At 45.3% G+C, this 23,095-nt stretch overlaps 5 protein-coding genes across 8 annotated transcripts in view; 2 read left to right on the top strand and 3 right to left on the bottom strand.

Annotated features, from left to right (window-relative positions):
* The first annotated feature begins 500 nt into the window (after positions 1 to 500).
* On the top strand, positions 501 to 4,406 carry LOC117145907 (serine-rich adhesin for platelets). Of its 3 annotated transcripts, none has more exons than XM_033311760.1 (8): positions 502 to 925; positions 1,000 to 1,094; positions 1,160 to 1,342; positions 1,409 to 1,597; positions 1,650 to 3,070; positions 3,132 to 3,458; positions 3,519 to 3,620; positions 3,683 to 4,406. In XM_033311760.1, the coding sequence occupies exons 1-8, from the start codon at positions 886 to 888 to the stop codon at positions 3,744 to 3,746; spliced, it is 2,421 nt and encodes an 806-aa protein (XP_033167651.1). In that variant the 5' UTR covers positions 502 to 885; the 3' UTR covers positions 3,747 to 4,406. The 3 variants fall into 3 exon arrangements, with proteins under 3 accessions (XP_033167652.1, XP_033167651.1, XP_033167650.1); XM_033311759.1 differs by having other exon boundaries at positions 3,519 to 3,623; positions 3,686 to 4,406; XM_033311761.1 differs by lacking the exons at positions 3,132 to 3,458; positions 3,519 to 3,620; positions 3,683 to 4,406 and having other exon boundaries at positions 501 to 925; positions 1,650 to 2,021; positions 2,099 to 2,190.
* Positions 4,407 to 5,640: 1,234 nt separating this feature from the next.
* The window catches only part of LOC117145908 (proteoglycan Cow), a 40,537-nt gene continuing 23,082 nt past the window's right edge, over positions 5,641 to 23,095 (top strand). For both annotated transcript variants that reach the window (XM_033311763.1, XM_033311762.1), the window contains exon 1: positions 5,641 to 6,162. In XM_033311763.1, coding sequence (XP_033167654.1) covers positions 6,025 to 6,162 — 138 coding nt within the window. In that variant the 5' untranslated portion in view covers positions 5,641 to 6,024. The remainder of the gene's footprint in view (positions 6,163 to 23,095) is intronic.
* Positions 17,597 to 18,998, bottom strand: LOC117144981 (aminoacylase-1). Its single transcript, XM_033310450.1, has 4 exons — positions 18,908 to 18,998; positions 18,362 to 18,853; positions 17,891 to 18,308; positions 17,597 to 17,837 (listed from the first exon to the last, which is right to left on the bottom strand). The coding sequence occupies exons 1-4, from the start codon at positions 18,996 to 18,998 to the stop codon at positions 17,597 to 17,599; spliced, it is 1,242 nt and encodes a 413-aa protein (XP_033166341.1).
* Positions 19,532 to 20,976, bottom strand: LOC117145911 (aminoacylase-1A). Its single transcript, XM_033311765.1, has 4 exons — positions 20,878 to 20,976; positions 20,328 to 20,819; positions 19,851 to 20,268; positions 19,532 to 19,793 (listed from the first exon to the last, which is right to left on the bottom strand). The coding sequence occupies exons 1-4, from the start codon at positions 20,966 to 20,968 to the stop codon at positions 19,589 to 19,591; spliced, it is 1,206 nt and encodes a 401-aa protein (XP_033167656.1). The 5' UTR covers positions 20,969 to 20,976; the 3' UTR covers positions 19,532 to 19,588.
* Positions 21,521 to 22,953, bottom strand: LOC117145912 (aminoacylase-1). Its single transcript, XM_033311766.1, has 4 exons — positions 22,830 to 22,953; positions 22,282 to 22,770; positions 21,804 to 22,221; positions 21,521 to 21,744 (listed from the first exon to the last, which is right to left on the bottom strand). Exons 1-4 carry the CDS (start codon positions 22,918 to 22,920, stop codon positions 21,540 to 21,542), a joined length of 1,203 nt encoding a protein of 400 aa, XP_033167657.1. The 5' UTR covers positions 22,921 to 22,953; the 3' UTR covers positions 21,521 to 21,539.

The raw sequence follows: 23,095 nt of genomic DNA, 5'->3' as shown, positions 1-23,095 counted from the left end.
ACAAATCTAGCAGCTGCAAATGGTCACACACTTTGGCGGGCTTATTTGTTTGTGCTGATTTCGGAATATATTTCAAATTTATGTTGTTAAATTTAATGTTCAGTGTTCTGTTTGTGCTGATTTTCGTTTGAAAACCACATTGGTTAGGAAGATTTCAATTCAAAAACATAAAAAAACGCATTTTGACATGGTCAGCACTGATTATCAGTGTTGGGAACTTTTGAAGCTAAGAAGTAGTTAAATAGAAACTTAAATTCACTAAAAGAAGATACACCATAAAATAGATTTGTTTTTCAAACATAATTAATGTAGTTGTATTTAAAGTACAAATGATGAAGTTTTTAAAACCCTAAAACAACCAAATTTGTTTGAAGATACCAATTGCCAAGCTATGTCTAGCTACAAAACGGATCAGCTGACAGCACCGCTGGTGATTTCAGGGTGCCCGCCTTTTGCGACAAGATTCCGCGGCCAGTGCTGCACAAGTGCCATTTTTCATTTCATTGTTCTGTTCTCTTTCTGCTGGTGCTGTTTTGGTTTAAGTGCAATTATCCACACAAGAACGCACCGAAACCCGATGCACCTGCCCCGTGCACCAAGTGTGGGAGTGCCCAGTGCCAGTTTCATTTATAAAACTATGAGTTTCGCACGGCTACCAGCGCAGCTGACCGACTGACCGATCAGAGTCTCACGCCCCCCGCCTCATGTGTTTACCCCTTGTCCAGCGTTCTATTTGCGTTTCGTGTCCGCTTTAAATCGCCTCATTTGCATACAACTCGACGGCTTTACGTCACAACTCTCTAAAATCGGAGAAGGAGAGGAGGAGGAGTGAAACACGCCCATTCCCGGAGGAAACATAAGACCCCGACCTGTTTGGAATCCAGAATGTGGAAGTGCCACAAGTGCGGCAAACCCGTTTACTTCGGTAATGCACCCACACACGAGCGCACGGCGATCCGTAAATAACTTGTAAATTATATTTATTTATGCCCCGCACAGCGGAACGTAAACAATCGATCGGCTACGATTGGCATCCGGAATGTTTGCGCTGCGAGGAATGCGGCAAACGCTTGAATCCCGGCCAGCATGCTGAGGTAGGAGGATCACCTGTTAGTCAGACGATCATGTGATCAAGATAAACCCATTATTTTCCTTTCAGCACAAAAGTGTGCCCTACTGCCATGTGCCCTGTTATGGCGCCCTGTTTGGACCGCAGTTGTTTGGCCACGGCACCCGGGTGGAATCGCACAAAAGTTACGGGGTGAAGGGAGCCCAGAAGCCAACCGGAGCTCAGGCCAATGGCCCGCCACTCCCACGTGATCACCTGGAGTCCAAGCTTAAGGTGCAGCACGCAATACGCAGACATATCCATATCTCATGACTCACCAAATTCCCTTTTAATGGGCAGGTCTACAACCAATTCTACGACAACAAAAGCCTGGAGATACGCAGCCGCGAGGTCAACAACCGGTTGGTGCTGGAAGGCGCGCTTCGAGTTTACTGGGGCGTGCAGGGAGTGATTCATCTCAAGGAGGACGATGATCAGCGCATCTTAGTGCGCAAGAGGAACTCTTGCCGTGTGTCCAAGGCTGCCAATGTAATTGAATCTATAACATAACACGACGTAATTCATGCAATTGTTCCCACAGGAAAGCAGTTCGGATAAGGAAAACGAAGCTAGCGAATCGGTGGCTCCGCCCACCACCACCACAGCCGAGGTTGATCAATTATCCACGGATGTTTCTCTATCCGAGAGCATGACCTTCGACTCCTGTAGCCTGAACGAGATCTCCGAGCTGCCCACAACTCCAGAAGATGCCTCGGCCAACACCACAGCCAACGGCAAAGAGCAGACCAATGGTAATGTTTGCAACGACGACGAGGATACGACCACGACGGACTCATCTGGCACCCTGGTGGAGGCTCCTACGGCCAGCACAAGTTGTGTGTCCAGCACACTGCCTTCGAAGTTGGACCGTCTGGAGAAACTGGATTGGGACGACATAGACGATTTGCTGCAGGTAAAGAGACGTCACAACGACAAGGATCGCATTTATGAAACCATGCCTGTAAAACTGCCATCGTCGCAATCCTCCAGCGATAGTTCGCCTAGCAAAACATCCACGGAGACCACTACAACCACTGAATCGAGCTCGACTCAATCGGCATCAACAAACACCAGCAGCACGGATGATTTTATGACCGCCACGGGCTCGTTGACCGCCAACACCAATACGCAGAATACCACAACGGTGTCTACTACTGAGACCTCCCTGGATAATTTCGAGACTTGCGATGACGCTACCCTGAAGCCCATTGATTTTGAGGACTTTAAACGTAGTGTGCACCAGGACTATGTAAATGGGGCCAACTCCTTTACGGAGCCCAATGATGGCACCCTTAAGCGTAATCAACCTATTGATCCCTCTCGCATTCACGACTCCCTTAAGCTCTACGGCGAGAATTCAGCGATGAGCAAAAGCTTTAATTGTGAGCATGCGTTGCGCTCAATAGATCCCACTTTAATCAACGACACCATGAATCTGCGCAGTAGTGTGGGCTCTCCCCACTCCGCACAGCGTCAGTACGCCTTACAAAAGAGTGGATCGGCCACAGTAACCAGCAGGGATCAAAAGAAGCCATATCAGCAGGGGCGGCAGTTGTTCGAAAAGGGCATCAACCGCTCCAAATCGGGACCCAGCTGTTTTGTGTACTCCGACAGCGATGACGACGACGAGGCCACGCTGCGTCCCCAACGTTTGGCCACCATTAGACGCAGCGACATACCACCGCGGTACATACAAATCCAGATGGACTGTTATCCCAAAGAGAATGTGGCTGCTGCCAGCGAAGGTGAGTCAAGTCGGGCCGATGCTCCATCCATAACCAGTGGTGCAGCGGCCGGCGATGAGCTTACGCAAACCGAGGATTTGTATACTGCAAGCGAGGGCGTTGATGGTCCAGACGGAGATGGATCGGCTGGGTTGCATGTGACGGAAGATGGAGTCGTGCTGAGAAGACCTCCACGCACAGGAGCTTCTGCCATCAAGCGACGAAGTGGCAATCGTCGGTAAGCTATTTAAACTTTTTATGAAGAAATTGGGTTGTAATTCCAGTTTCTTTATCAATAGTTCTCGTACCAAGCTGAAACGTCGGTGCTCTATCAATGGTCACTACTACAATCGGGAGACGTCGTTTTTCACGCCGCCCTATGGTTCTCAAATGTCAGTGTGGGTCTCCTCGATGGTGACCACCACTGAGGTCATTAACTTGGTGCTGGAGAAATACAAGGTGGACAGTTCGCCGGGCAACTTTTCACTCTTCATTGTTCGCGACAATGGTGAACAGAAGCGCCTCAAGGACGACGAATATCCTTTGATAACGCGCGTCACTTTGGGACCTCATGAGGATGTGGCTCGTATATTTTTAGTGGATTCTCGCAAAACTGATGAAATCAGGCAAGTTATCACACTCCTTTTCCATTGAAGTTTGCTTACGATTCTTTTACTGCGTTTCAGTAATGAAGTTGCTCAATTTTTGAATTTATCTTTGCCCGAGTGCCGTGCTATACTGGAGCGCTACGATCAGGAAGTGGCCCGCGAAGTGGCCAAAATAAAGGAACGGTGGGTTCTATTAAATAATTTACATTCCAAGACTTTGCATTAAATGTATTACTTTTCTGCAGATATGCCGAATTGCGTCGTCGTATTGTCAGTCGCATGGAATCTCTTAAAGTGCATTTGTAAAACGTAAACGAAATCTCTGGCATAAGAGCAATTTTTTATTAGCCATAACATGAATGCGGCCAAAAAGAAGTGTCGGCAGCAGCACAGCTAATAGTATTCACGTTTTTATACGAGATATATATTTTTATGTAGAATCTAGAGAAAATTACGAACTAGCAAACATTAGGCGCCCAGTGAACAAAAAAAAAAAAGCAGCTGCTGCTCGTCGCAAAATACATATATAAATTACGTTTAGGGTTCGATTCTTCCCAGCCGAAACTAACAATCAATTCCAGGCATTTCCATTCGTTTAGAAAGCGTTTAAGACTTGTAACTAACCAAAAAATAATTATTAATCCACCACATTACCATACAGTTTTTGTTTTATGTTAATAATCAAAGCATGTGCTTTATGCAGTCACGTTAAAAGCGGTGTCATGTATCTATTGTACAATGTTTAGCTTTTAAGCCGTGACATGGAGCACAGGTCCTGCTAGTAGCGTGTAGTCGAAAGCCATTTTATCGAGTCATTGAACAAATGTGTGAAAATCAATTTGATTAGCAATCGCAATGCCTGCGAAACAATAACAATAACTGTGCACATACTACATATTGCATAACATGGACTTGTTGATTGAAAATCATTTGGAAATCCAATAAAATGAAAATTTTACAACAGAATCGCCGCCTCTTTCGGTGACCAGCCAAGCGGAGTTTAAGGCTCCATGGTCGCCAACAAATTCCGGCAAGTAACGCGTCCCTAGTGCAAAAGGGCGGACCTGAAGGCGGCAGCAGTAGCAGCAAGTGTGAGCCGAATATTCAAAAAAGGCAGCAACCGGCGCCAGCCGTCCGTGCCCAAATGGGGATCAAGTGAAGGTGGACCTCCAGCCCCCACACACATACACACACTAGGGTGGAGGGCCAACCGATGCCCTGTCCTGGCCAAAGCAGCCATCAAAGCACAAGTCAATGATGCCATTATAATAGAGAAACGACGGAGGAGCAGCGCGGAAATGGCGACGGCGACGAGGACGAAAGAAGGCAAGCACAGGCTCACTCACATAATAAATGCACACCCCACAGCGGCACAGAGTGAGTGTGTGTGTGTGCGTGGCTATTAATTTGAAACTGACAGAGCCTACGGGTCCCCATTCCGGCTACAACGTGGCTGGGATTCCGCAACAACTACAGGGCCGCGCCAGCGTTGGCCAGCCTTTGAGACGCTCCGATGCTGATGCTGACGCGTTAAATGGTTTTGGGGTTTCCCGGCCAACAGCAGCCGCGCTGGCCTGGTCCAAGTGTGCCAAGCGCCAATACATAAAAATCAACAGCCATCGACACTCGGCAAAAAAGCAAGGACTCAAGTCCATTTGGGATGCGAAGTCGCATTGGGCGCCAGTGGCAGGTTCACGACCCGCTGCCTTGGCTCCAGCAATTATCGCCTAAGAGCATTGCGAATCCGCATTCCAGAGCACTGGCCATGTTGGCGGCCCTAAGAGAGTCCACAAAAATCGATTTTAAGGCATTTCTAGTCGCTGTCCGCCTTGTTGGTGGTGGCATTCTGGAAGGGCCTGGCAGTTGTTGCGCCAACGGCAAGGGGATGGTGGCCAAGTGAGAGCGAGCACACATTGCGCATACGCAGTGGGTTACACTGGAAGAAACGACCAGTATGGAATTTACTTTAAGGTGTTTAAAAATATTAAAAAGTAATAGTTAGTTTAATATGTGTTATTACTTTGATTCTAAACTATTTTGAAACTTGATTCAAATGATTCACTTTCGCCAAATGCGATGTGACAACCCTGCTGTTGTCCAGGCCTTCCAGTGACTCTCTTAGCGCATCCTTCCGCGCTCTTAGCCCTCGGGAGCTGGTGTCGCAAAATTCCAATGGTGGCTGTCACTTAGCAGCTCGTCTCGTAGGCGCTCAGTTTACGTTTCGGCCGCGTCGCCTTCAGTTCCCCAGTGTTTCGTGACCAGGCTGCACTTCATCCGCGGAGGCGCCTGCGATTGCAAGAGCAAGCACAGAAACAGATTCTCAAACAGAAACAGAAACTGGATCCCAGAGCCAACTCATTGTCGTTCATAGCTTAGCATAGTTGCTGCGTGAGATTGTGTGTGCGTGGATAGCGGCAGTGAGTGTGCGTGAGTGCGTAAAACCGGAGGCGTCTGTAGTTTTCCACAGGACATCGCACCAGCGATTTGGACTAGCGAGAGCGGGCGCATCGCTTGAAGCACTTCCTCCATAGCCACCGCTGACATCTCCTGTTCCTGTTCCCGTTCCCGTTCCCGGACGTCGACCATGAAGCACTCGCCGCTGATTGCCAGCGCTTGTCTGGCGCTGGTGTTGATGTCATCCAGCCTGATTGGCAGCACCGAGGCCAGAAACAAGAAGAAGTACGTCGGCGAGACGGGCGGCGATTTCGAGTTTATCGATGAGGTAAGTTCCAAATGGCTTTACGGCTATCCAGCCCCCCATTGATTCACTGTCTCCGCTTCGCAACGTCTCGGATTCCCCGTCTGAGTCTCGGATTCGTCTCCGCCTCCCAGTTTGCCACTCTTCCTGTCTGTCTCCTACTTAATACGCCTTAAGCTGACTGCTGACATTTGCCAAAGCTCCGAGGCGCAAGTGTGCGGAATGCACCGAGAAAAACTCATAAATTCCAACTTGATGTCCACTGATATTAGGCGCTTTAATACCTCTTGAAGAGTATTGAAGAGTATCTATAGCCCTGAACATGAAAATCTATGTCTCGAAACTACAGGAAACCCATGTGAATAAACACGCTTAAATACAAATTGGTTAATTGTTTACAATTAAATCTGATCGCCTTAAATGGATGAAATCATAGATATTATGAGCAGAAAAAAAGCCCATTTTTTTCGATGTGTTCGAAGACATATATAACGCAATTGCGCTTTTATTTGCCCAACTTTTTGTCGCAGGTCGTCGTTGCTGAGGTTTCACACCAACAACTTCCGGTCGTGTTGTTTGTTTTTTACGGCTCTACGTTTTCCCTGGCCCGAAAAAGAGAATGCGACGTGCCAATTACTCACGCAAATCCGATTTGCAGTAGCCATATAGAGTAGAGTGGGCCCTGGGCTTCCGTCTCCGAGGAGCTGACCCGGCTGAGCCGGGCTATCGGTGACTCGCTTCTTGTTCGGGTCTTTAGCACGCACCTGTCCCGGATATCGGAGCCGATATCCAAAAGCAGGCCCACTGCAAGATACCATGTGTACGACGAGTGCCAGGCAACATGGGAAAATCAATAGCTTTTGGCATTTCTGTTGTCGTTTGGTTGCGCGTAAACTATGAAGTAAGCGCTAAGCTGCTTTCAGTCGCTCTGCCCACACGCACCACAAGACCCGCCCACCCAGCCAAAAGCCACCCAAATACCACCCAATCCCGCCCAGAAACCACCCCAACCGCCCGCTCATCGATGACTGTTAGTCACAGACGCAACGTCGTCGCTTTGTTTTCTCGCCCATTTGCCTGTATTATTTGCTTTGCTTTCTCTCCAGCTTTTCTTCGCTTTGGACTAGTTTCTTTGCCATACACTTCAAGTGGGTATTTGAATATTGGTGCTTAGTTTGTAACTTTCTTATGAGCTTGCTAAATTTTTTAGTAATTGTACTCTTTAAGCTGATATTTGATCACTTATATCTGTGAAGTTGAAATTGCTTTCTCAAGGTGTCTTAAAGTATGCAATAACATTTTCCCCAACAAAATACGATCTCCACTTCACTGCATACTTTTAGGCTGGTTAATAAGTCTATTCTTCATCTGAAGGAAATTGAATACGTTCTTCGCACAAATTTGAGCTACCAAGGTGTAGGGTGTTCAATTTTCGGTAGAATTCCTAGAATCTGTCTTCCCCTCCTTTTTTTCCTTTATTTTTCCTTCTTCTATTTCGTTTTGTGTGTTGTGCTGTGTTTGTTTTGTTTGCCATTTTGGTTTTATTTTCCTGCGTTTCCGTCCCCCAACCCCTTGCCATGCCTTTTGTGCTCACCAAATGCGTTTGTGTGTGTGAGTGTGTGTATGTGCTAATAGTCTGCTGAGCAAGTGTGTGTTCCCTGGCACACACACACACGCACATATACACTCAGTCTAGCGGCCTTCAAGCTAAATTATTGCGAATCGCAAAAGTTTCCATAGCAAAAGAAGGAAGAAAAAACTCACGAAACAAGGCATTCCAAATTTTTTGGCAGGCACCACATACGCAGAATTTTAAACAGTTTCCAAAACGAATCCACACATGTGTCCTTGTATTTGTGTTTTTCGTGCGTGTCACCCATACAAAGAACCCAGCAATTTACAGTCTCAGCTTTTGTTTTCGCATAAATTTCACTTTGATGTCCTCAAAATCTCGTTGTGCTGCCATTTTTTACTCCACGCGCTTAGTTTTTATATGGTCTAATCGCACATTTTCATTTTCTCGCAATAAATTAGACTTTTTATTTCACCAACTTCTGGCTTCTCAAGTATTTGCAAAATGGAATAAATTATTTGAAAAGTTTATATAACCGAATTGTCTGCACATTTTTGGGTGGCATGCAAATTTCACAGATTTCTGCGACACTGAAATTTTCGACAAACGGCTGAGGAGTTTTGTTAGCCCCCTCGATTTTCTTTTTAATTGAAAAGTTTGTGGCAAAAGTCAGAGTTTACTTGCCACGAGTTCAAGACAAATTGTGGGTCAGGAATCGTTTTGAGCCTAAGATTTAGGCAAACATCCTCGGGGAAACCTTGCCGAAACAGGCGTATAAATAAATGAAATCATATTTTTCGTATCCCAGGGTAATTTGCTTGCTTATCTGGCAGAAGGCGGAAGTAATCCCCGCCAGTAGGAAATGGCCTGAAAGTATGAAAGCAAAATAAATAACCATAAACAGTTGACGTTAATCAGGCAAAAAAGGCGATGGCTCACAGATACACAGGCAGTCTGGAAGATTGGCCGAAGGATGCCATAGAATTTCGTTATGATTTATGCATGGTATACATTTCCATTTCCCGGTCCAATTCGGATTCGTTTTGTAAGCCTTGCATTAGTCGTAAAAATGATAATAAATTAGCTTAGCAAGCTTGGAATTCGCTTGATTTGCGCACATTTCCGTCCGCCTGCCTGTCGACCAAGCAATAATCCGCACTCATTCATAGTTCTCCAGCCCATCATCCATATGGATAATCAGCCAGACAAATTCCACAGAACTGGCTCTGGAGTCTGAAAGTCAGTTGCTCTCATCCATCGATTACCAGCAAATGATGCTCTGTTTGTCAGCACAGAATAAATCTTTGCATTGTGCATTTTGCGATTTGAGCGCTGGGAAATTGTGTAGCTGCAGCATAAAATAAAATGCCAATAAAATGGGGAATAAACTGGAAATAAGCTGCGGCCCGGGGCCTTAGACTTTAGCATCGTATCTCACACAATGGACGCACACACTGCGTATGCGTAATGTATGCAAAACATAGCTCCCTTTGCACTGCTCTGTGTGCAAACATCTCAGCTGTTGTGTGTGTGTGAAATAGCTGCCAGGCGCATAAAGTTGATATGCATAATTTTGTATAAGCGCCACTTAGTGCTGCAGACACTGTACTACATACATATAATTCGCAGACACACCTCTCCTGTGCCCAACAGGAAAACAACAAACGGGGGAAAAAACTAAATCAGAATGTGGCAAAATTACAGCTTTACTTGTAGATCCAACACCTCCCTCTGGTCAGTGGCTTAAAATCCATTTTTATGGGCACTAGATGGATAATGTCTGGTCTCAGCATCCGTTTGACCCACCCGTGTGTAGTGCAAGTTATGTAATAAACTTTTATGTTGTCAAACTGTTGCATAAATTGCCAGCACGCAGGCGAAACTTTGCATCATGCTAAATAGGATCTCTGGGTGCCAGTTTGTGTGGTGGTGTGTGTGTGTGCCAGCAGGGACATCATGGCCCGAGGAGTTATAAAAACGGCTGTAAAAGCTAACGACATAAGTATTCGGCTGTCTGGCTATTTGGGCCCGGCATTAGCACCTATTTAGGGTGCCCGGAATCGGTCCAAATGGAGGAGCTCTCAGCCGGCGCTTAGCGCAGTTCAGTAGTACAGTTCAGTTCAGGTGCGGACTACAAGTTCTCATTCGGTGGGCACTTCGTTTCGTTGGGCTTTCATTAGCATTGCAATTTGCAGGACCATTCCCACGGTTGCCCGGCTAAAGAGATTTGCATATTGCATGCCAGCAAACCGAAAAAACAGCAAGGGAACAGAGCAACTGGCAGCTCCAAAAAATGTCTGCAGCCAGCAATTTTCTTGCCTTTTGTGCGATGCAAAATTTCCCAGGAGTGACACAGCTACTGCTCTGAAGAAAATATGACTCGAACTAGACATACCAATTTCCCTGTTCTCAACCAACCAAAAAAAAGAAAAAAATCGACCGAAACGAGCAGGAAAACTTATGAATCCGCTGCAAACTTTACTCACTTTACTCGTTTATTCACCGGCCCACGCCCACATCCACGCCCACTTAACAGGCTTGTTGTGCATTCCGCTCTCGTCTGCTTTATGGTCTCCCTTATCGCATTGTGGCCTGCGTCCTTGCCAATCGCAACCCCTTCCTTAATTTCTTTGTGGCAGGAGTCGGACTCCTGCTGCACGTACACATTAGCAAATTGCCTGCATGTGTGCGAGCGAATACAAGGACTGCCTGCGAATGGCAAATGGCTGGCAGCTAAGGTTAAAGAGTACTGCAATCGCTTACACACACAAAAAAAATTAAATATCAATTGTTATAACTGAGGAATTAGCATACAATTACTCTTCTCCCATACAAATTGTGATTTATAAACCATGGAGATTAACAATTGATTAATACCCTGTTTATCTTGCCCTTTTAAATGACCGATAATTGTTAACTTGCATAATAGTTTTTTGTTTTTTGAATCATTTATGGTATTAAAAGCTCACCTCTTTTCTGCGCCTGTAATGAGCAATCATGAACACGTAATGCGATAGAACGGCCGCAGGATGCGAGTCTGGTTTTTTCCTTTGATCAACGCTAATTAACCGCTTAACTCGAATTCGGGGCAAACGTATTTGTTCCGCCCAAGAGCTACTCCACATGGTTTCTTCTGCAGCAGAGCACCATGTTTCATAAATCTTGCTCTGCGAACCCCACCAATAAGACAAATTGGTTTTGAGACAACAAAACTTCGATGTCAGCTAAGGCGAAACTAAAATATTTTTCCACCGAACGGTGGAGAAGGGAGCTAAACTTGAGCAAACTCATTTTTCACTTTCATATTGTTGTGTGGCAGGCCCCAAACAGCTGGAGGATTTGCAGCAGGAAACTACTACAACCGGCCATTGAGATCCTCGTACATATGTGTGTGCCACTTAACTGATTATGTAAGACGAGCTTTCTGCTCGTGTGTTAGTATGTGTGTGTGGTTGTCAGTTCTTGTTTGCTCCAGCAACATCTGTATTTACTGCCGGGCAAATATTACATTTTCATAGCCATGAAACGAAGGAGCCATGGAGCCATAGAGTCATAGAGCCAAGGATGCCTGAGACAGAATTGTGCAATTTTAATTAATAGCTGCAGGATGATGGCCGAACGAGTTGGTCCAGTTACGATATCTGGCCACATATTGCAACTAATGAGTTTTCGAGAGGTGAGGCTGCCCGCCTGCTTGTCCCATACCCGAAACCAAGTTGAAGATGCGAATCTGTCGCCTGGCCTATCAATTACGAGTCGAAACAATGGCCAGATATTCGGCACAAACCCAATCGGGGAGCAGAGGCATTGGTGGGGCTTTATGGCAGCTAAGCACATGTCAAATGGTATGTCGCATGGTCTGGCGGTCGGTTGAGTGTCGTCAGCCAGCCTGTTCAGCTGTCATTATTTATGGCCCCAGGATTCAAGGACTCGGCGTGGGTTTGCTGACAGCCGTCTCGCTGAGATTTCGAGACGAAGAAAACCGTTACAAATTATGCATATTAATTGTTTGTCTGCGGTTGACACAAAAGCCTAGCAAAAAATGTCCTCAAAGTGTATAACTAAGTGGTGCGCCATAGGGGCTTCCAGTAACAAAATTAGATGTAATTTCAGTGTCTGAACAGCAAGAACTTACTATAAAATTGACTATGTCCTTTCTTCCCCATTTAAAGCTTAGTTGGTCCTGTAAAATTCACTTTGTCGTTGATTTTGGTTGGTTTTTCGCAAATTCAATAAGCTTTCGCAATGAAAAGTATTAAAATGAAAATGCTTTCCACTCGAAAAACGAAGTCAAAAGATATCCTGCGGGCCCACACAGCGTATACGTAATGCGTGATGCTGGCGACCTTGCTTTTCACTCATTTCTCGCAGACTTTCTGCCGTCGGCCATTGGCTTTGGTTTGCCCTTGCCCTTACACAAATTTGCACAAAGAACTCATCTTGATATTGACTTTGTTGACGAACATTCCTGACATTACAATTTGCTATATTAAATTTCTCTTCATGTTGTGATTGGCATTTGACATGGCCAAAATGAAACTCATGTCGCGTCGCGCTTGCGGATTTTTCCGGTGCCAAAAAGCCGAGAATCTTGCGAGGAAAAAAAGGTTGATTTAATATTTCAGCTGCAAGGTGCCACGGAAAAATTAAAAGCGAGATAAAGGGATTCGGCATGGACGTTAAACGAAACGACTTTTTGGGTGTGGTGCGAGGTCCTGTCCTGAGGTATGGCGCACATAAAACTTTCTGCCAGAGACATTTTCAGCGTGTGTGTGTGTGCGCACGCATTACCATAAATAAATTATAACGTTCGCTACTTCGACTGTGAGTTTATAGCTTGTATGCGATAACTCTCACTCACACACACACACACACGGAATTTAGGATCCTGGCGAGAGAGAAAGACACAAAGAAAGAGAGAGAGAGAGCGAGCGAGTAAGGAGCCGTGAATGTACGAACGAGCAGGGAGACAGATAATAACAGTTGGCAAGTTGGTAACGAAGAGCTGAGCAGGATGTTACATCCTTTGGCCCAAAAGCAGGCAGAGGGATACAGGCGATAATAATTTACGGCACAAAAGCAAAACACAATGCCAAATACGAAACGTCGACTACGGGGACATGAAGTGCATAAAACTTTTTATTCCAACAAAATTGCAGTCAGCCGCAAAATCCCGCATACAAATTATGCAATTAGGCGGCGGGCTACGTGAACGGCGAAAATTGAGGCCAAGACGGATATTATGTTCTTAAAAAACTTAAAAACTAAAAGCTCAGCCCAAAGTTTTTCCGCCAGTTATCAAATTCAGAAAATTGTCTCTGCCGCCAAGTCAGCATTGAGTTTCTCGGGACTGGAGTCTCGAGTTCCTGCGAAATAGTCAAAAATCCCTGACAAATTGTCAACGAAAGTTTATACTCGCTCCGCAAAGTTGGCTCTTGGCAAAGTTTTTGCAGGCTAACTGCTGACAGTTGTAAAAATAATATTGCGTATACGCAGCGCTTGCCAATGACGAACTGCTGCCTTTGGGGCTAAAAAAGCAAACACTGTTAGTGAAACGGCTATGAAAATAAAGCCCATACTGAATGGCACACGGGCGGGCCAAAAGTTTTCCATTCAAGTTGCAATTAGCTGGCTGGGCCGAGGAGCCTTAGAAAACCGGAAACAGACAATGACAAGTGGAAAAACAGGGTCTAAACTTTGACAGCCTGAACAGAATCTTGGCTGATTGACTTTCTGTTGGCAGCAAGCCGAGCTGAAGGCACTGCTTCCTTGTTTTTGTTTTTCTGCTTTTATTGGTTTTATTTTTTGTTGCGAGAAAAAAAAACAGTGCCACACTCAGCTTCAGTCCAATCACACAGGAAGGGAATATTAAATTTTTATTTTAGCTTCATTTTGCATATTCGTGGCCAATTCAATTGCAGCTGCCGCCGCTCCCACTTCCTGTTGCACTTTGTTACCACGCGGCAAGTGCAACTCCAAGCCGTGCAACTGGGGAACTGCATTCCTTTGCTCCGTTTCAATTAGATAGCTACTCGGCACAAAGTTTATGCAAGAATTTCAACGTATCTGCGCGAAAGTCTGTGCAGCAGCCAAGTATGAAAAACAAGACCAAACAAAAACAGAAACTGAAGCCGAGGCTGCCGCTGAAACAGCAGTCGAAAATACTTATTCTCGAAAATAACGAAAATAAACGAAACGGCGACTGCAAACACGGCCAAAAAAGGGAATAAAATGCCAGCGAACGGAAATGAAATTGCAATTGCTGGCCGACGACGACGACGACGTCGAGTCGCGAAGCGTTGAAGCGCAGCCGAGGGACGCAGAAAGCCAAGTTTGCACTGCTTTTGCATGTTGTGAGCTGTTTCTGTTTCGGGTTCTGTTTCTGTTGCCTCGCCTGCCCCCTTTGGCTTAACTTGCAACGCCATTTCCGCAACGGGCTCATATTGCGCCCTGGCGTATGCAATAAAGTTTGCTCTGCCACGAAAGAAAAGATGCTGCTGTCGAAATTCCTGCTTTCGAAGGAAGGACCATTTGACGGGTAACAAATACAAATACTTACCACATTGCTCGTCTCTAACGATTGTTACTAGTTTGCATTACCTTTCCGAGTTAAATAAACCAGAAGTACGAAGAACTAAATTCTAACACATTTTACTACCCAACAAATTTCACTTTGTTACTCATTTTGTAGTAAAGTATTATACACTACACACTTATATATCACAATTTTCTTTTAAAAATTTAAGTTATTTTGTGCAATTTGAAGACAAATTATAAACAATTAGTCGCCCAACTGCAGTTCCAGCAACTACTAGTAGTTGAATAAATTTCCACAAGTGGAAGTTGGCATTTGGCTGAAGAGACCGTGTGGCAAAACTAGACGCTTGACTCCCAAGAGCCAAAAACCCACTTTCACCCATGCAGCCGCAAGGGCTTAATCAGGCGCAACTTTTAAGAAGAATTTTGCCGGGAAAACCCGCTCTCCTAATGTCGCACCCACACAACCGAGTGCTGTACTGTATTCTAGTATATAGTATAGTATATATATATAGATATGGCTGTGTGGCGCACAGGAGCTCATTAGTTGGGCGGCAGTGGCGCTTAAGCTTAAGCTGCGAGCGTAGAAATTGCGCAGCTTTGGCGCTAAACAAGTTAATTAGTTTGCCTCTCTTTTTTCCGCAATGGCTGGAGTTAAGCTTAACGACAAAATAAATTATTTGCCACACGCACACACACACACACAGACTTCAATTGACTTTATTAAGCGTGTGAGTGCGTGTGGGCGTGCCTGCGCCTTAATGACACTTTTCAGTCAGCTGCTGTCGCTACAGGACGTGGTCCTAACTCCTAAACCACGTTTATTATCCCAGCCACAGGATGCGGATGCTCGTTCTCTTTCTTCCTTCTGGAGCGTCACAATGGCAGGATATCTGTGTGTTGGTGTGTGTGGAAAATGGGATCTCGTTTACGGCCTGACTTTGATCTACGGCATATTAAACTCCACTTGGAGCGCCTTATATATCCTCCACTCTTTTTTTCTTCATTTAAAATTAATTTTCATGCGGCAACGGTCACCTGTGTGGTCCACTGTGCAGCTGTGGCAACATTGGGAAACAAGGCGGCGGCAATTTCCTTTGTGTCGCATTAGAACACTTTGCTGTCCCCAGCGAAATATATGTTGTACATATAGGATATAGCCATACAGCTCAGGTCGAAAAAATAGGCACTCAAATATCTTAGAAATGAAACCAACTACCAAAATGCATTTAACTTATTGCAGTATTAATATGTAATGGCTGTTCAATGTACGTTTTATTTAATTGCATATTAGAAAACATTGCTTTTATTGTATCTCCTGCTGTTTGGAAGAAAGACACACAATACAGATACCCGCCTTAGCTCGTTTAGTCTGCGATTTTAATTGCACGGCCATAATGTTGAGAGCCTGCCATTTCGGGACATCGAGCCGCAGCAGTCACAAGTAAATTGAATTTAATTAGGAACGAGTTTTTCATTGTGATTGTTGGGTTTTATTCGTCATAAACTTCGGATGGCAATAAAAAAAAAAATCGAGGCTGCTGCCGAAATAAATGCAAATGTGAAGCACTTGCCGCGAAGAAAAGAACAAGAACATGAGGAGATCTTTAAAGGCTCTGAAACTTCTGGATGCCCTAATTAGTGTGAGTGGGCCATTAAGAATTTCGCTCAGGTTCGGCTTAAGGTTTGCATCGAGTGTGGGCCAAAGAAATTAAAATTGAAATGTAAAAGTTGCCAAACTTTCCGCTCGCCCCCCCTCCACTCCGCACAAACCCTATGGAAGTTGGCGGAAATTTAAAATGCAAAGTAGAAAGCGGCGAAAAAGAGTGTGAGCCCAGAGCTTCGAAGCTGCGATACCCAAAAACCAGAACCAGGAACCCAGAACTTGCTCTCAAGTGGTCCGTGGCAGGTGGGCTGCGAAAACTTGCTGCATTAAGTGCACTCTGCGAGGACCAGACAGCAGGCGATGGAGGACGAAAATAGAAAATAAAAATGGTTGAAAGGACGAAGGACTACGGACGAAGGTGAGTTGCGCTGTGCTGCCAACTGCCACCGGCTCATTAAAAGTAAAAATGATATGCATTAAGTTGCCAGCGGTAACGCGAGCGTTAAAGGGCTGGACCTCGTCGACTGCACTCATTATGCCAAACTGGCGCCACTAATGGTCAGTGTTAATTGCGTGGAAAGCATTTGGAATGCACACCCGCCCAGCCGCCACCTAAGCCCCCCTCAAAACTGACATTCGCCTGATAAATTGTCATAATTCCGGGCGGTGGTCACACAAAAGGACAAGGATGGGGTCATCTCCCCCAGGACTGCCTTCAATACATATTTCATTGCCCTGACACATGCATTAACATGTCTAATCGGCACGCACGGGTCACAGTTGCAGCCAGGACACAAATGGCCAAAAAGCAGGGGTGCAGCATGTGGTGGGGAGTGGGTATGATACGAGAGGGTCCTTTCGTGAGCATGTTGCCATTATTCATTCTGCGGCCCCAGCATAATTTATTGCCCTTGGCACCACTCACATGTCAGACATTCCGAAGTGCTGCCCAACTGACAATTTGCAGAGACTGACATGCAGCAGTTTAACTTAACCCCGACCCCTCGCTGCGCTCCCAGGTGATGGGGGCTTTAAAATTTATTTTGTTTGACTAACTGACAAAACTCACTACCACCTGTCTCGTCCGCTTGCCAGTTGTGTCTCGCAAACTCGCTATACGTTGGCTGTCACATCGATGACAGCCCTTAGTTCGGCGGGCAAACGGGGCGTATGCGCGATGCGACGCCACTGGATGAAGCCGAAATGAGTTCGTTTTAGGGAGACCGCCTGGACGGACACACTCGTTGTGGTCGAGCACCAGTAGTATCAGTGTATAGTTGAGTTGATGGAGACGAACCCGAGGGCAGGGATCCAAAGTTGTCACATGACAGGACAAACACAGGCTTGAACTTTTAGTCCTTTGTGAAGTAGAGACACCAGTTTGGTTGCCCATTTGGGAGGAAATTCCAATCTATGCACTAAGTAGATATTACCCAGCCCGAAGGGTCCGTTTAGCTGGTTCTTATTGGAAGCAACCACTCCTTCGTCTAGACAAAGCAATGATGCAATTTTCCCCAAGGTGAAGTACAAATTTGATGGCAACTGGGTTGGTTTCGTACTTGGTTTTACATTTTTATCTGTTACCTCAGAAGCTTATCAAAGCCAAGGCGGTGTTAATATCGTTAAAGTGTTTGGTTAAACAAGGTGTATTGTTACGACAGATTTATCTTTATGTACACTCAACATTACCTGAATTGCTTGACTAATAAATGTTAAATTAAGAACATTAAAATTTCGGTATATCAACACAGTTTTATTGGACAGAGAGATGACATTGACAAGACTTCAGTGAGATTAGGAATAATCTTCTTGTACACTTGTATGCCATTCAAATAATCATCAGCCCTCAAAAATTCATCATGGTCATGGATAAGTACTGTAGTGTTTATGATGGGTGAGAAACCAATTGCTGGAGTTCCCTGCTTTCGAATAAAACGACAATCGGTGACTGCAAAACATACTATCGGCTTAACTTTCAGCTCTCTGAAAAAGGATACATTATTAAAGATTCTCTGTTGGATCTGACATATACTCACAGTTCATCCAGTGCGGCTTTCAAAGCTAACCAATACGGGTTTGAGGCATCCAGCCTGGTGGGCGCCACATAGGCCTCTTTCAGTGGGAACTCGATGTCAATGCCGCCACCTGCCTCCTCGCACCAATCCCGAATTTGTCGCTCGAAGGCACCCAAATCCAGGGTTATGGCTAGACGCATGTCGAAAATGGCCTCAAAAAGCGGTGGAACCACATTGCTCTGCACTCCGCCACTCAACTGGGTGAGATTCACCGTGGTCACATCCCCGATGCTCAGACTTTGGTCGTTTTTCAGTCGCTGGATTTGCGATTCACGGAACTCCGTCAGCTTGTTCAACACATAGTTCAACTTAACTCCGGCTGTATCGGGCAACAATAGAGAACCATGACCGGCGGTTCCAGCAACTTTCAATTTGAGAACTGAATAATGGGAAGTTCAATCAACTGATGTGAAAGCTGAACGGGCTACTCACTCCATCGTATACGCTCGGCGTAGAACAAGTGATGAACATTAGAAGCACTGGTTCCACCCTCGTCCAAGCAGAATCCCACATTCATTTGTTTGTAAAAGTCAGTTTCAACGAACGCTGCCATACCATGGATGCCTCCAATCTCCTCGTCAGGCACAAAGGTCACATAAAGCGTCCTCTTCGGCTGAAAGCTATCAGCCTTCAGCTGGCGAATAGCTCCGAGATACTGAGTGCCCACCGATTTCATGTCCTGAGCACCTCGTGCAAAGATCCTGCCCTCCTCATCGATGTCGGCGGAGAAGGGTTCATGGGTCCACATTTCCGGGAATACAGGAACCACATCCATGTGCGAGCTCACAATGATTGAGGGCAACTTTGGCTGGCTTCCTTCCCATTTAATGATCACCACAGGTTTTGATTTAACAGCTGGATAAACTACTTCCACGGGGAGATTGAGTGAATCTGCCTGACGCTTAATAAACTCCACACAAGCAGCTGAAAATTTAAAGTGCTAATGCATTTAAGGACATATTAAAATAAGGACCTTACTATAGTCAATATTTGGGTGTACAGATGGAATTCGCAAATACTCCCGGAATATTTGAATTTCCTCGTTCTTTTCCCATTTTTCGGCACTCATCTTGAATATGAAACGTTAGGGTGATAAAGTAGAAATAAGCAGCTAAAGGCATCCGCCGTCTTTATATGCATTTGGATCGTTCCACAAAAGTGATTATGCGTATATGATAACAAAATCGTTATCAAAGAGCGGCAGATCTCTTCCAATTCGGAATAAATTGCAAGTCACTTTGGATGGCAGTCGACGTAGTGACAACAAGCAGTATAATTGATAATCTGCTACGGAATTTCCATCAGAATGATTTATATCTTGATCAGGAAGCAAAGGTCAAAGAATCAACAACCAATATTGAGATAAACACGGAATTTCAAATTGAAATGGACTTGTAATGATCACTTTTGGATCGGCTTTTATTTCTGGATGAGATCCTCACGGTTGAGATTGCTCTCCAGCTCCCAGGTGTTCTGGATTTGCGAATATCAGTTTACCATTTTTGTTAAATACATAACCCATTTCAAGAAAATTCCCCCCCGAACTCTTGAACCTATTTCGTTTGATAAGATTACTCTTTAAAATGAAGATAAGAGGCACAATTAAGTAATTAGCCCATCTTTATTATAACAACGATCCATGGAGTTCAAACATTTTGTTTAGACTTGAGCCAGATTGCGAATAATCTTCTTGTACACATCAATGCCATTAAGATACACATCAGCCTGCAGAAACTCGTCGTGGTCATGGATCCGCATGGTGGTGTTTATAATGGGTGAGAATCCAATGGCCGGGGTACCCTTCTCTCGAATGAAACGACTGTCGGTGGCGCCAGGACAAACAATGGGATGAACCTTCAATCCACTAAAACACAGGAGGATTTCGATTAGCTATTATAGTTACTATTAAGTAGGTACTTACAGTTCATCGATTGCGGCCTTGACAGCTAACCAGTAGGGATTGGAATTGTCCAGCTTGGTGGGTCCCACATAAGGTTCCTTCTGGAAGAAATCAATTTCAATGCCGCCACCAGCCTCCTCGCACCAGTCACGAATCTGTTTCTCAAAGGCAACCACATCCACAGTAATGGCAATCCGTATGTCGAAGACCGCCTCGAACAGCGGCGGAACCACATTGCTCTGGACTCCGCCACTTAACTGGGTAAGATTCACGGTGGTCACATCGCCCTTGCTGAGGCTGGAATCCCTCGCAAGGTTCTCCACTTGCGAGGTGCGGAATTCAGTCAGTTTGTTGACCAGATAATTCAGTTTTACTCCTGCCGTGTTGGGCAGCAAAAGGGAACCATGACCAGAAGTTCCACTGACTTTCAGTTTGAGTCCTGCATAAAGCGAAACGGTAATGTCCCAAATCCATCATCATCATCCTAGAGGAACTTACCCCATCGCAAACGTTCGGCATAGAACAAATGATGAACGTCACTTTCACTGGTGCCGCCTTCGTCCAGACTGAATCCCACGTTCATTTTCTTGTAGTAATCCGTCTTAACAAACTCCGCCATGCCCAGCTGGCCACCAGTCTCTTCGTCGGGAACAAAGGTTACATACAAAGTCCTTTTTGGTTGGAAGCCACTAGCTTTCAGCAGGCGAATCGCTCCTAGATACTGAGTGCCCACCGATTTCATGTCCTGAGTACCCCGTGCAAAGATTCTGCCCTCTTCATCAATATCAGCGGAGAAGGGTTCATGGGTCCACTTCTCCCGAAAAACTGGCACCACATCCGAGTGGGAGTTGAGGACAATGGACGATAGTTCGGGCTGACTTCCTTCCCATTTGATGATCACAACGGGCTTCGTTTGAACAGCAGGATAAACCACTTCAACAGGAAGATTTAGGGAGCTAGCCTGACGTTTCAGGAACTCCACACAGGCAGCTAGACATTTAAAGTTATAACAGATACTTTAAAGAATTAATATAAATTAAGTCCTCACTGTAGTCAACATCTGGATGCACCGTGGGTATACGCAAGTATTCCCGGAAAATCTTGATTTCCTCATTGTTTTCCCACTTTTCCGAGCTCATTTCGACACTCTTCTGTCATCAGCAACTGAGCTGCAACAAAGATCGTCTGCGCTTTTATAATCACACTGTTTGTTTTCATGTTTATGGTCAAGGAATTTAAATGCTTATCAAAAGTGAATGTGGTTGCGATAGTAACGCGCTTATCTGCAAAAACCACACGTCTATTATCCGAATAAGTAACTTTACTAAACAGAAAGTAGTTCATTAAGTATTATCTATGCAATCAATTATCAATATCAATATCTTCATCATATCGTAAAAGTATGACAAATTCAATTAAAATGACGAAGCTTTGATTGATAACCTTCGCTTTGAAAAAAATAAGTGATTATTTTGGACTTAATGGGCTTCCGAGTCTTCCAACTTGCTATCTATAAATGATATAGCAAAATATAGATACATTCATTATCTGCTTGCCGTCGCAAGGATAGCAACTTGTATTCTTCAGATACAAGTTGATTAAAGTATTCGTTAAGATAAGATAAAAGGCCAGGAAGTTTTGTACTAACTTATAACAAAATCATCAATCTTTATTTTGATAAGGTTTTCATGTATTATTTCGATTTAGTTTTCAGACATTGGCCAGGTTGCCCAAAATCTTCTTGTATATTTGAATGCCCTTCAAATAAGTTTCGGCGCCCAAGAACTCATCGTGATCATGGATGCGCATGGTGGTATTTTTGATGGGTGAGAATCCCAAGGCTGGAATGCCCTGAGCTCGAATGTTCCTGCTGTCGGTGGCACCGGGGCAGACAATGGGGTAGATCTTAAGGCCACTGTAAACATAATAATCGTATTAGGAACAGGCATTATAGGACATTCGATTTAGACTTACAGCTCATCGGTGGCAGCCTTGAAGGCCAGCCAGAATGGATTGGAGTCGTCGATCTTTGTGGGTGCCACGTAGGGTTCCTTCTCGTCGAAGGAGATCTCGATGCCGCCACCTGCCTCCTCGCACCAATCGTGGATCTGTTTCTCAAAGGCAACCACATCCAGGGTGATGGACAGACGCATATCGAAGACAGCCTCGAAATGAGGAGGCACCACGTTGCTCTGGACTCCGCCGCTCAGCTGGGTGAGATTGATGGTAGTCACATCACCGATGTTGATTGTCTGATCGCTGGCCAGCCGCTGAACTTGCGATTCGCGGAACTCCGTCAGCTTGTTGAGCACATAGTTCAGTTTTACGCCGGCAGTGCTGGGCAGCAACATGGAGCCGTGTCCAGAGGTTCCACTGAAGTTCAGCTTAAGACCTGCCAAAAAGGGGATATAGTTCAAGTTCTAGTCCTAGTTGGGGCTCAAGGACTACTTACCCCATCGCATACGCTCCGCATAGAAGACATAGAACAGATCTATTTCACTGGTGCCGCCCTCGTCCAGACTGAAACCCACATTCATGTTGCTGTAGTATTCCGTTTTGACGAACTCCTGCATGCCCAGCTCGCCGCCGATCTCCTCATCGGGTACAAAGGTCACGAAGAAGTTGCGCTTGGGCTGGACACCACTGGCCTTAAGCAGGCGGATGGCACCCAGATATCCCGTGCCCACCGACTTCATGTCCTGAGTACCGCGCGCAAAGATCCTGCCCTCCTCATCGATATCGGCAGCGAAGGGATCGTGGGTCCACTTGTCACGGAACACGGGCACCACATCCATGTGTGAGTTCAGTATGACGGAGGGCAGCTCCGGTTCGGTGCCCAACCACTTGATGATCACCACGGGCTTCTTCTCCACTGGATAAATGACATCCACGGGAAGATCCAGGCTGTGGGCCTGCCTCTTCAGGAACTCCACGCATTCGGCTAGAAGTTAAGATGTACGTGAGTTGTGCTCTTCTGGGAATTCCTTTGGGTATCCTTACTGTAATCCACATTTGGTTGCACTGTAGCAATGCGCAAATATTCGCGGAATATTTTGATTTCCTCGTTGTCCTCCCACTTTTCGGTGCTCATTTTGTGGATATGTTTTCGCTGCCAGTCACCAAACTCGAATGTCGGCTAGTTGGCAAAAAATGAACTTATACCGAAATTTTTGTGTTGGCTGATTTTGGTTTTGTGGCCTTGGCTGCGAATTATTATCAAATAATGAGTTTGTTATCAAACTCGGTTGTTATAGAATTGATAACAG

Source organism: Drosophila mauritiana, chromosome 3R, assembly GCF_004382145.1.
Source record: "Drosophila mauritiana strain mau12 chromosome 3R, ASM438214v1, whole genome shotgun sequence".
In the NCBI taxonomy this organism is placed as follows: domain Eukaryota; kingdom Metazoa; phylum Arthropoda; class Insecta; order Diptera; family Drosophilidae; genus Drosophila; species Drosophila mauritiana.
This window is presented reverse-complemented; position numbering and strand designations above follow the sequence as displayed.

What these genes read in the sequence shown, in the direction of transcription:
- LOC117145912 (XM_033311766.1), bottom strand. Translation starts at nt 22,920, where the DNA reads ATGAGCACCGAAAAGTGGGAGGACAACGAGGAAATCAAAATATTCCGC. An exon ending in GCAACCAAATGTGGATTACA is followed by an intron (nt 22,771 to 22,829) that starts GTAAGGATACCC and finishes CTTAACTTCTAG; the next exon opens with CCGAATGCGTGGAGTTCCTG. An exon ending in TGCGGAGCGTATGCGATGGG is followed by an intron (nt 22,222 to 22,281) that starts GTAAGTAGTCCT and finishes CCTTTTTGGCAG; the next exon opens with GTCTTAAGCTGAACTTCAGT.
- LOC117145907 (XM_033311760.1), top strand. Translation starts at nt 886, where the DNA reads ATGTGGAAGTGCCACAAGTGCGGCAAACCCGTTTACTTCG. An exon ending in CGGCAAACCCGTTTACTTCG is followed by an intron (nt 926 to 999) that starts GTAATGCACCCA and finishes TGCCCCGCACAG; the next exon opens with CGGAACGTAAACAATCGATC. An exon ending in ACCTGGAGTCCAAGCTTAAG is followed by an intron (nt 1,343 to 1,408) that starts GTGCAGCACGCA and finishes TTTAATGGGCAG; the next exon opens with GTCTACAACCAATTCTACGA.
- LOC117144981 (XM_033310450.1), bottom strand. Translation starts at nt 18,998, where the DNA reads ATGAGTGCCGAAAAATGGGAAAAGAACGAGGAAATTCAAATATTCCGG. An exon ending in CGCCGAGCGTATACGATGGA is followed by an intron (nt 18,309 to 18,361) that starts GTGAGTAGCCCG and finishes CCCATTATTCAG; the next exon opens with TTCTCAAATTGAAAGTTGCT. An exon ending in AAAGCCGCACTGGATGAACT is followed by an intron (nt 17,838 to 17,890) that starts GTGAGTATATGT and finishes ATCCTTTTTCAG; the next exon opens with AGAGCTGAAAGTTAAGCCGA.
- LOC117145911 (XM_033311765.1), bottom strand. Translation starts at nt 20,968, where the DNA reads ATGAGCTCGGAAAAGTGGGAAAACAATGAGGAAATCAAGATTTTCCGG. An exon ending in TGCCGAACGTTTGCGATGGG is followed by an intron (nt 20,269 to 20,327) that starts GTAAGTTCCTCT and finishes CGCTTTATGCAG; the next exon opens with GACTCAAACTGAAAGTCAGT. An exon ending in AAGGCCGCAATCGATGAACT is followed by an intron (nt 19,794 to 19,850) that starts GTAAGTACCTAC and finishes CCTGTGTTTTAG; the next exon opens with TGGATTGAAGGTTCATCCCA.